The following is an 11,460-nucleotide window of genomic DNA, read 5'->3' as shown; positions in this document are numbered from 1 at the left end:
GCCAGAGAAAGCCCCATCTCTCCTACCCAGATAGCTCTGGTGTATTCCGTTCAGATCAAGGAGGTGCAGGGTGTTGCAGAGGGAGGGAAAGACCTTGGGAACCCTGAAGGCAAAGGACAGAAAGGAGCATGGGCTCTTAGGAAAAAAAGGTTCTCACGCAAGGCAGCTAGGACGAGGGAAATGCAGCTAGTGAAGGGGCAATACCCTTAGTGGTCCCGGGTCTTAGGCTGTCTACACCTATTCCTCCTCCTTCCCTCGGGTTACTTTGGAGACCCCTGATCATCCCATCTCGGGTGTTGTGATTTTTGTTGCTGGACTTGTTACTGTTCTCCTTGCCTGTGACCCTCACCAGGCCTAGACTTCCTTGGCTATGTATTTGTAGTCAGGGGTCTGAGTGAGTGCTGCAAACATTGGAGGAATGGCCCAGGGGACTGTTGGTGTTGAGGGCTAGCCACTGGACACCTGAGCCCTGCCTGGCTCAGGTGAAAGGTGAGCAGAGCAGGTACAAAAGGGGCAGACCCAATGAAGATGGCAGAGGGGTGACCCTTGTGTGGTGGGAGGTGGCTGTGAACTTATCAGCTCTGCTGCTCTATCATCACAACTTCTGGTCCCCAAAACTGGACATGGGATAGGCTTAGATCTTTCCTGGAGCTATGATCAGGAAACCCATCAGGACGGATTCTGGGAAGAGCCTTGCTCACCACACTTCAGGTGCTGAGTCAAGAGCTGGGGAAGCAGCTGAGGCTCCTGACCTGGAAAAAAGGTGAATACGGCAGAGGCCAAGGGCAGAACCACGGGACCCAGTGAAGGAAGCAGAGCAGCTGTGAGGAGGGAGGGATGGAGGGAGGGAGGGATATGATCCTTGGGGCTAACTCACTTCCAGAGGGATACACCCCTTATACACTTCCCAGGATGGGCCCTGGGGTTGGGTGGGACAAGCTTTCCCAAAATGGGTGTCTTTGGTCTGATTGTTCAGGTAGAGCTTTTCCTTTTGTTTCAACAGGAGTCCCAACTGAGATGAGCCTAGGGTAGCAAAGGTGTGTCCCACAGGCTGCCTCCGCATCTGCAGCCTAACAATAACAAACACGTTTTCAGTAAGAATGATCCTTTTTATTGGGGGTTAGATGCCCTGTCAGAAGGTCAGAACATTTAAAAAAAAAAAAAAAAAAAGACAACATAGACTTTAGACTCTTCCTGGACACTATGGGCCCGCCCGGTCCCTAGGCCTCCCAGTGCTCTTCCGTGTCCACTCTTACATGTCTGGTGCAGCTCCAACCCCCACCCGAGTGTGCCAGTCTGCCCTGCTGAGCACAGAGACCACTGCACCGGGTCCAGAGGGTCTTTGTTTTTAAGGCAGTCAAAATGTGTAGCCTGATTCAACACCAGCTCCCAGGAGTCCCTGGGCAGCTAGAACTGGGGTTTGACCTCATGTGGCCAAACTAGTGCCAGACCCCCATGTAGTATTATTAGTGGGGATCAGGTCTCTCCAACTCAGGCCTGTACATCTGCCCTGAGCCTAGAGAGACCCTGTACTGTAGCTGGGTACAAAGTGCAAAAAACGGCTTTTCCTCCATGCGTTAAAAATACAGATGAAACCAGCGCCTGGAGATCCGCACCCTTCCTGCCCATCCGATGGTGCTGGCCCCTTAGGGTCTTGTTCCCTCCCCAACTCCTGCAGGTTGAAGCTGCGCGTCAGGGCTGCATTGCCACACCAAGACCTGGGCCTGGGAATGGCCAGGTGCATCCTGTCCTCCAACAGGACCAAGGGCAGGCAGGAGAAACATGAGCTGGGTCATCCAACGGGTTCCACTGCCAGCTTTACCAAATGCAGCATTTATTTTAAAGTTAAATTAAAAAAAATTGCATCACCAGGTAGTCTTCTTGATTAAGGAGGCAGCCTGACCAGGGTGGGCCATAGCTGGGCGGCAGCCATTACACAGGGCCATTTAAGGCAGCTCCATCTGGCAGGGCATCTGTCTTCCTGCATGAGTGGAGAAGAGGCAGAGTTGCAGCATGTGACCTTCTGGAGTTCATCCAGTCCACCTTACCCTCTTTGGCCAATTTACTCACCTGTCCTTTGTCATTGTCCCCAGGGTTGCAACTATGGCTGGAGCTGTTGTGGTTACTGCCATGATTGGTCCTGGGGGTACCGCAGTAGCCACTGAGGAAGAGACCACTATGGTGGCTGTGGGAGAGCCTGCCTTGCTTGGTGCTATGGTAGCCACGGCAGGACTGATGGTCACTTCTGAAGGAGCAGGGCAGGCAGGGGCTAACACGGTGCTGTCAGGACACTCGGCCCTGTGTGGCAGACAGGCTTCAGTTACGGGTGCCCCAACCTCGCCGCTGCGTATTTCAGATACCCACAACCAGCTGGATTGAGCAGCTCCTTTCTGCTTCTGTCTAGCTTTGTAGCCTGAGTCCCAGATAGTGGGACAAGCTGCATGACTATTGTGACCTCAATCCTTCCTATAAGCAGCCTCAAATCCTAATAACCGTGGAGCTTCATTTACTGATGGTCCCACTGGCATTGATTAAATTCAACTCCACCTTTAATGCTATCTAAAGGGTCCCTGAGGGCCAGGCATGGTGACACATAATCATGCACTTAAGAGGCATGGGCCGGCAGGTCACTGAGTTTGAGGCCAACCTGACCTACTGAGAGAGTTCCAGGCCAACCGGGGCTATAAAGTGAGATCTGTCTTTACAAAAAAGTAGGGGTGAGTAGGAGGGATTATATAAGGCCTGAGGGCCTTCATACCCAAGGCTAGCCTAGTCTAATTTAGCCTACCCACAAGTATCAGATGGGTCCTGCAGAACAAAGATACTAGCTTTGTCCCAGGAAGGGCAGGGAGGGAGGGAGGAGTTGTAAAGGCTGAGCAAAACTTGACAGTGGTGCAGCGATCTAGCAAGTTTTGAGAATAGCTTTATATGGGGTTTACTTTGTCTTTTTTTGCAGCAGGGTTAAAGTATTTCTCTAAGGAAGGATTTAGGAAAACAGGATGATGGTTTTACAGATTTAAACTTTTAAGGCAGGCTATTAGTTGGATGTGGTGGTCTTCCTCAGTAATCTGATCACTAGAGAGATGGAGGCAGGAGGGTTGTGACTTGAGACCATCCTCTGCAACACGGCAAGACTCAAACAAGCCTGTGTACTCCAGTCTAGGACTCCAGTCTAGGCTTTTCCCGTGGTGAGCTTTATCACATCTGAGTAACCATGTGAACCCTTCTCCAAGTCTTGGCTCTACACTTTTGCTTTCCTGCACATCTTTTAGATGCATAGTGTTGTTGGCTTTAGGGGCGATGTCCTGCCTAGGGTTCCTAGAACACTGAGCCAGGGCCTCAATGAGCTTTGGACATGAGCAGCCAGGGGCTGTGTGCACAGAGTATGAGACTATGAGACCCAGCTGTACACAGCAGTTCTCAGCTGTGAGCTGTAACCTTTTACAGTTATGTTTAGCATAGTACCAAAGTTCCAGTCATGAAGTAGCAACAAAAATAATTTGCGATTTGCAAATTTCTCACAGCATGAGAAACTGTATTAAAGGGTCATGGCAATAGGAAGGTTGGGAACCACTGTGTTACACCAACCATGGATTCCAGCTGATCTCCCAGCTTAGCTGAGGGAAACACTTAAGACCCAATATCACAGAGGACCCTCCAGAAGCACACAAGTGGGCAAGGCCTACCCTGTTTGTGAGGGGGAGTAGTCAGGGCTGGTAGGACCCAGGGCCTGAATGCATGATGGTGAACTTGTGCTAGGCAGTCTGGCTGGTGCCCACTTGTGTCACGATCAGCCTGGTGTTAGGTACATCCCAGACTTGGAAGGGACAAGACCAGAAAGCCCACAGATGACATTCATTCAAGATGGATGCAAAATCCAAAACAAAATAAACTCACATGGTTCTATGGTCAAGAGCATAGTGTAATTAGTACCTTGTCTCCTGGTAGGGTCCAGCCCTGAGACTTCTATTGCACCCTGAACTTATGTGGAGCCTCAGAGCGTTTGTACGGGCTGCAAGCCATTTCCAGTATCCTGTATCCACAGGCTACGCCTTATGCTCCTGAGCCCCCCCACCTGCTCTCTGCACCTGAATGTCAGGGCTGTGAACTCCCTGGTGAACATGGGCTTAGTTATGTGAGAGTCACTGGGTAGCTCCTCGACACCTCGGTCCTGTATCTTCTCATCTTGACCACTCAAAATAGAAACGCTTGCTGGAGTGGCTGGCCTCTTTGCAGGGGGATAGTGACATTCCTGGTTCCTTCCCTAGGGAAGGAAGGCCTTCAGACGACACCTCAGGAGGACTCTGGCTTGTCCACCTGTGAGTTGCTTCTACTTCCCAGCCAGGTCTTGGACTACAGACCCAGTCCCCAACCCTGAGGTGTGCTTCGTCCTACTGTGTGAGCATGCAGGGCACCTGACTGGAATCAACAAGTACCCGACCATAAAGGGCCCGGCACAAGAAGGGCAACAGGAAAGGGCTAGCCAGAGCCATATGCTTGCCCTATACAAAGTTAAGGGTGATGGGCCACTTTTCTCCCACTATCTGAGACAACCCTAGAGTTAGCCAGTCCCAGAGCCTGGAAACCAGGTATTCTATGAAACTGGCCTCTAGTGGAGACTGTCCTCCCAAGTTCCTGGGGAGCTCTTGGGACACCCAAGTTCTATCTTCTACTCTTAATCATTTAAAACAGAAAATACAAGTCCAGCCCTCCAGTTGAGCCTTCCCCTTGGTAAAGAGGCACTGTCTTTTCTAGAGACAGCCTCACAGGATCATTAGCCATGGTGCAGCAGCAAGGAGTTCCAGTCTGGCCTCCACCTGTTTTCAGGGAGCTGACATCTGGCCACTGGGCCCTGTTCTCAGTGGCTACAAAGCTAGTGACTTGTAGCCCTCAGAAGCCACACGGTGTTCACAGGGCCCCCAGGAAAACTTGGCATTCCCTTCGCACCTGCCAGCAGCAGCCTCTGCTGTCCTGGGTGGCGGGGAGGCCTTTCCAGTATGGCCTGCGCACAGAGCTTCCACAGCACCCGCTGCCTTCTCGTCATCTTCACTGTCAGATCCCCCAGAGGAGCTGCTGTCAGAGGCTACCAGTGGGGCCTTCCTAGTGACACACACGTTCCAGGCACAAGGCGAGGTAGGACCAACTATAAAAGAAGAAATCCTGCGGTATCTGTGAGGGCAGAGGAGCCAGAGACCACAGCTACCATGGCCTCAGTGACCTTGGATTTGCATGAGCCAGTGTGAAAGATGAGAGGCTGATGTTGGCTCCCTGAGTGTTAGACGTGTGTATGTGCGTGCTCTCGGGAACCACATGGACTGCTATGTATGTGGCTTCCGTGTGGACTGTCCCACTGCTCCACAGGATGAGTAGGATATGTGTGTGCTCTTCTCAGAGCAGGAAGCAAGGGGTCAGAGATGCCACTTCAAACCTAATGCCCAGAAAAGACGTCAATCTTCTCACCTGCTCTAACCCAGTCCAGTTTCCTGGGAAGGAGATGAGAGCAAGGACTTTTCAATCAAGTCCCATGTTGGCTTCCCATCAGGGACACATCTACATAACTTAATGTGACTCAAAGATGCAGGTGGGTTGTACGGTACAGACCTGAGCCATGAGGGCACCCTAGTGGGTATGTTACCCTGCCCTGTACCCCTAAAGCTGGAGGACCCTAAAGCTCTTCATGTATTGCACAGTGAACAGTACATGCCAACTCCAATCCCACAAGTATGTAAGGATCCCAACACCACAAAGACAGCCACACCTGGGGCCTTAACCACTTCCCACTTTCTCAATGGGGTCTAGCCTTGCGTCAGGCCTGGGAACTAGTCAAGGCAGGTGTCTGAGCTGCTGCTACTCACAGGCTTTCTCTGGGCCTGGACTCTGGCCACCCTCGGCATTGCTGTGGTCCATGTCCACAGGAGAGCTGCACCGGGGCCCTGTCTCAGAGCTATAAAAGAAGATGAGGACAGGCTGAGCCGATTGGGCAACGCCGGTCCTGACACCCAACAGGCATGACTCCATTTCTGATGTTTGTTACCAGCAGAAAGGCTGGAAGTCGGTGAATTTGGCCCAGCCTTTCTCCTCTGCAACTGAAGGACCAGCCGCCCATGCACTAGAACCCACATCCCTCGCAGCTCCTGAGGCTGCAGACAGCGGGTTCACTGGCTCATCAAAAACTGCTGTCCATGTAGTACCTGCCAGAGGGAGATGCAGCAGTCAGGAGTAGGCAGGCCTAGTATGTGACAGACACGGGAGAAGCAGCACTCACGGAGATAGGGAGAGGATCATCAGAGATGAACAGGAATGCAAGATGCTCCCAGTTAGGAGTCCTCAGAAGAGCACTCCCTGTCTCAAGTGACAGGGATGGCAGCACTCCCCAGTAGTGCCTACTGGGGCTTTGCAAAGGGTAGTATGGCCTCCAACCCTGAACACTTGGGAGTAAGGGCCCCTGTAAGTTACCTGGAAAGGGTCTTGTAAATCATCTACTGGGACAGAGCGCATGTGTGGGCGTCAGTGTTTGCTGAGGCAGTGCCTCATGAGATAACTGTAAGGCCCCGTCTAGCCTCCAGGAAGGCTGATGGTACAAAGTAGGTACCATCTCACCTGTCCCAACCCAGGTCATAGCAGGCTCTCTGCTCCCTTTGATGCTGGCATGGGTGGCCCCTGCTGTGGGTGTTCCTGCCCTTGCAGCTTCTTGTCAGCCCCAGCTAAGGTGCTAGCAACTCCTAACAGAAAGATGGCTTCTTGCCCGTATCCTGAGTATCTAGGCACCCAGACCAGATAAAAGGGGCCTCTGAGGTAGTACATAGGTAGGTGCTCCTGAGTACATCTGAGAGGAGGCACACAGCAACATACGGGAATCATGGGCTTTTCCTTCCCTAGCAAGGCCAATGGATGCCAGCTGTGCAAGTGCAGATGCATGCAGGCAGCAAAACATCAGGGAGTAAGAACACTGGGCTCTCGACTCAGTGCAGAGCAGAACCCAGAACACCTCATGAAACCATGTGTAGATGGGGAACCGGGTCACCAACTGCTGGGAAAATCCCTCAGCCAAGTCACCACACCCTGTCCTCAGTACCCACGTCCCTTTGATACTCTTCAGGTACTACCTGCTGAATCACTTTCTGAGCGAGGACCTTCTTTCTGTGTAGGGGATGAAGGCGTGGCCAGTCCAGGCACATTCCTAGCTGTGGGGGAGCCAGTCTTCCTGCCCTGGCCTCCATGTCCCACGGCCTTCTTTGAGTAGTTTTCTGAGGTGTGAGGGGCTCCAAACCTGGGCAGGCATGAAGGGAACAGACACTTGGTGAGCCTGGTGATGCCCAGTGCAGGAGAACCTGTGGTGGCTCAGGGACTGGGCCAGGCTGGGTACAGGACGTCCAGAGTAAGCACTGCTTGGCTCCCAGCTTCTGCTCTGGTCTCTGCAAGAAGGGTCACTACCCCTCTAGGAATTGGGGCACTTTTAACAGTGGCTGGGTTCCCCAAGGGCGGAGGCTTTGGGAGAATGAGGGAGCCCCACACCTGGCTCTGGCCATCACCCGGGCCGTGCATCGAGTCTCCTCATCCTCCCAAATGTCCTCCTCGTCATCATCGAAGGGCTGGATCCGATCACTGCAGCAAGCTTCAAACAGAGCTGCACTGGGCTGTAAGACAGAATGAGGAGCTGTTTTCTGGAGAATCTGGTCCCAAAGAACTCCAGGGGGCTCGCTCACAAAACACGGCTGACAGACAATGTAGGAGGAGGCAAGGAGGGAAACTGCTCCCAACTCCCATGGAGGGGAGCCTCCCAGTCCCAACACACAGATATACTGGCCAGGGCCCCATGGTTCCAGCCACCTGTGACAAGGACCAAGTTGTGGGCACAGCCTGAACTATCTGCAAGTGTAATGAAATGCCACTATGCCCTGCAGCAGCCCCTGCCCCCAGTCACTCACACTGTCCTCATCGGCTTCAATGTTGAAGTTGATCTCTGCAATCCGGTCAAATGGGGCACTGCAAGAACAAGGTCCCTCAGTGCCACCTCTACTCCAATGGGCCTGGCTGCCCTCAGCAGTGGTGGGACACTGGCTATCTCCTAGGGACAGCGGGCCTCACTCCTGGCTGCCCTCAGCAGTGGTGGGACACTGGTTATCTCCTGGGGACAGCGGGCCTCACTCCTGGCTGCCCTCAGCAGTGGTGGGACACTGGCTATCTCCTGGGGACAGCGGGCCTCACTCCTGGCAAGATCACTTGGAGCCGCTTCTACGCTTCTACGGTGCAGTGAGTGGCTTAAGGAAGAGGAGGTGCTAGCCTAGAGCCTGAGCCTTCATGGTGGCTGCACTCACTTGATGTTGTCATCCTGGTCTGCAAACTCCTCATCATTGAAGCCAAACTGATCCACAAAGTTTGCTGTCATCTGCTGGATCTGGTACTCAGAGAAGGCCTGGGAGGAGAGGGTGCTGCTATGGACCAGGCTGTGGCCAGTGGCTGCTCCTTGGAGCCCACTCCACTGCTCAGGAGCCTCTGGCGAAGCAGGCAGTGGATTTTCCCAGAGGTTCAGTGTTCACAGCGGTTGTACAGTCGCTTACGGAAGAGCACCTCCTTAGTCAGCTTTCAAGCTTAGTGTCCCCAGGACTCTCAGCAAGATAATGTGACTTTAGGGTATTCTCCCAGGCCCCCCTCTCCCCCAGATGTGCTTGAAGATGAGTTACTTTTCTCTTTTGCTATGCAGTGTCATGGGAACTAAGCACTACCAAGGACACAGGCTCCAGAAGGGCCCGGCAGGGTGCAGAGTGCCGGCCATGCCCTCACCTGCTGAAGGGACAGCTCGTTAGGGAAAGTACCCTCAATGTCCTCGTCCTCACTTGAGGAGTGAAGGTGGTGAGTGCTCACCTAAAACACAGGCCAGATGGGGTGGGCATGTGAGCTAGCCAGACCCCACCCAGTCCATTCCAGCCAGAGCCCCAGGCCCAACCCAGCCCAGCCTGGGTCTCCCCCTCCCCAGCACCCTCCCACACCACAATCCCCTGACACTTGTAGGCCTGTGCAGCTTACTACAATGAAATGCCAAGTGAGGGCAAAGCCTCATGAAAAACAGCCCAACCTCCCTGATCCGTAAAGCCCTGGGACACAAGCAAAGTCCTTTACAAATGAGCCATAGCTCTGGAGGGAGGGTACCAAGAAAGACAACACTAGCTTTGCAAAGAGATCCTCAGGGAGCCAGCTCTGCTGCCAGCACAGCATGGCATGGAACAGACTGCAGGCCAGGGGCTGAGCTCAGTGTCCAGTCCTGCCCTGCGCTTCCCTCCTCCACCTGTGCTGCATATGGGACTAGCAATGTTGCCACAGAAGGAGCCCCAGCTTCCTCACCAGGTCCACAGTGTTCCTGCGGTTGGTCTCCATCAGTGTCTCTTCCACAAAGCTCTCCCAGCGTCCACGGCACTCTGCAGGGAGCCCTGCAAGGTAAGTGGTACTCATAAGTCCTTATGAGTACCCTCGTGAGTATGGGACTTAGGAGTCCCAAGGGTAGGGCACTCAGGAGCCCTAGCAGGCAAAGGCTGGTCCAGAGAGGACAAGTTATGCTTCTTCGATCAGCCCACTCAAGACAAACAGGGGCTGCTGATAGGAAGTAAGCCAATACAGCAAAGCGGGAGGGCTAATGTCCTACAGGGCCTTAGGCTCCAGCAACTCTGAGTAGCGCAATGCTCAGCTTGTCCTACAGAGACCTCAGGGCATGAGAACTCTGTTGTTTTGTGCTGTGAGACATGGTTTCACTATACAGCTCTGGCTGTTCTGCAGCTCAGTATGTAGACTAGGCTGGCCTCCAACTGCTAAAGATCTGCCTTTCTCTGCCTCCAGAGCAGTGGGGTTAAAAGTCTATGCCGTCAGGCCTGGTCTAAACTACTTGCTGGTACATATGCACACCCTAAGGATCTGAGGAAGCGAGCACCTTTCCACTGCATTCCTTCTAGGCCTGGAGTGTGGAAACTATAGCCTGAGCCTGATCTAGAACCTTCTGCTCACCCTCACCTCCCATTTGCTGCTGTTCCCTTCTAGCAATGAGAGAGCCACCCCAGCTTGCTCACTGCTCTGCCCTGCTGCCCACTCCTCATGTGTGATGACGGACCAGCAAGCTCAACTCCACCAGACACTGAAGTCTAAGGAGACGAGGAACAGGCAAGTGGCCTCCAAGATACCACAAGGAAAAAAAAAATCCTCTGGTCCTCAGTCATGGGGAGAACTACCTGGAGCTTCCTTAACTCATACTTGTTGGGGAGGTTGCATCAGGGACTATGCACAGAGCAGTAGGCGCCATGTCTGAGGACAAGAGCTCTGCTATTTTGCTTGGGGTGCAGATTCAGGGCTCCAGGTCTTGCTGCCCACAACCCAGGGGACAGGATATCACCCACACTCATGGCCTCCTGATACAAAAACTAGGCAAGGCCCTCTAAATTGTGTGAGCTGAAAACAAAGCAGGAAGGTGATTCTGGACCTCTAGGACAGGCACATCTCTGGAAAGCCTGTGAGCACAAGAGAGCCTGGTTCATGGCTCTAGCCCAGCACTGGAGCCACGAACTGTCCTTGGCTGAGTCTCCTCTACTCTCCAGGTCTCTGGTCCATGAAGAGGACAAAGAAGGCTACATGGTTTGTCCTATATCAGTGTAGTTGTAACGACTGAGGACAGAGGGCAGAGGGAGGGGACAGTAGTGGGCACACCTCGGATGACTTCACTGATGTGTGTCTGCACCGGGCCCTGCTCCAGGTTCTGTACAACTGCGTTGGCGATCCTTGTGAGGTGGCCCATATTCCCACGTCTCATGCCACCTGCCGCCCTGAAAGTGAAATGAACTATTAAGGAGGTCATTCAGTCCAGGTTTTGCCCAACTTCTTGCTGGGAAGGCCAAGTGACAGGCTTTCTGAAGGTCATCTCCACTGTCATCTGAAACCTAGGCCTTTGCCTACTTTTTTTTTTTTTTTGGTTCTTTTTTTCGGAGCTGGGGACCGAACCCAGGGCCTTGCGCTTCCTAGGTAAGCGCTCTACCACTGAGCTAAATCCCCAGCCCCGGCCTTTGCCTACTTTGCAGTTGTCACTCCAGGGTAAATTCTAGGGAGACAACCTAACCAGTCCGTGCCTGACCAACAGCCTCACCTCTAGGGCACTGAAGATTACCGAGCATCTGGTGTGCATTAAGGTCAGCCACACCTCCCTCGTCAGACCAAGAAACACTAACGAGACACCATGGCCCACTTACAGACAAAGATGGACGCAGAAAGCTCAGAACTAGCCCAGCTCCACCAGAGGCAGGAGCGACAGAACAGCTGAGTCAGGACTGCTGGTGGCACTGCTTGTGCAGGGCACTGTTTCTGGGACACTGTCACTGTTGGAGCTGTGTAGGGCCTCACCAAGTGAGCAGCTCTAGGCTCTACCTGTGCACCTCACAGGTCCTGGGTGATAGTCCCACAACTGTGCCCACCTCTGCACTCCCC

The 11,460-nt window shown here is 53.3% G+C and overlaps 1 protein-coding gene across 26 annotated transcripts in view; it reads right to left on the bottom strand.

The window, feature by feature from the left end:
• Positions 1-1,088: 1,088 nt before the first annotated feature.
• Positions 1,089-11,460, bottom strand: part of Ppp6r2 (protein phosphatase 6, regulatory subunit 2) — a 71,658-nt gene continuing 61,286 nt past the window's right edge. For 15 of the 26 annotated variants that reach the window (XM_039078856.2, XM_039078863.2, XM_063263333.1 and 12 more), the window contains 12 exons: positions 10,690-10,805; positions 9,343-9,428; positions 8,785-8,865; positions 8,319-8,416; positions 7,929-7,986; positions 7,516-7,637; positions 7,107-7,270; positions 6,035-6,191; positions 5,856-5,944; positions 4,948-5,143; positions 2,071-2,298; positions 1,089-1,981 (listed from right to left, as the gene is read on the bottom strand). In XM_039078856.2, coding sequence (XP_038934784.1) covers positions 1,933-1,981; positions 2,071-2,298; positions 4,948-5,143; positions 5,856-5,944; positions 6,035-6,191; positions 7,107-7,270; positions 7,516-7,637; positions 7,929-7,986; positions 8,319-8,416; positions 8,785-8,865; positions 9,343-9,428; positions 10,690-10,805 — 1,444 coding nt within the window. In that variant the 3' untranslated portion in view covers positions 1,089-1,932. 26 annotated transcript variants of the gene reach the window in all.

This window comes from Rattus norvegicus, chromosome 7 (genome assembly GCF_036323735.1).
Source record: "Rattus norvegicus strain BN/NHsdMcwi chromosome 7, GRCr8, whole genome shotgun sequence".
In the NCBI taxonomy this organism is placed as follows: domain Eukaryota; kingdom Metazoa; phylum Chordata; class Mammalia; order Rodentia; family Muridae; genus Rattus; species Rattus norvegicus.
This window is presented reverse-complemented; position numbering and strand designations above follow the sequence as displayed.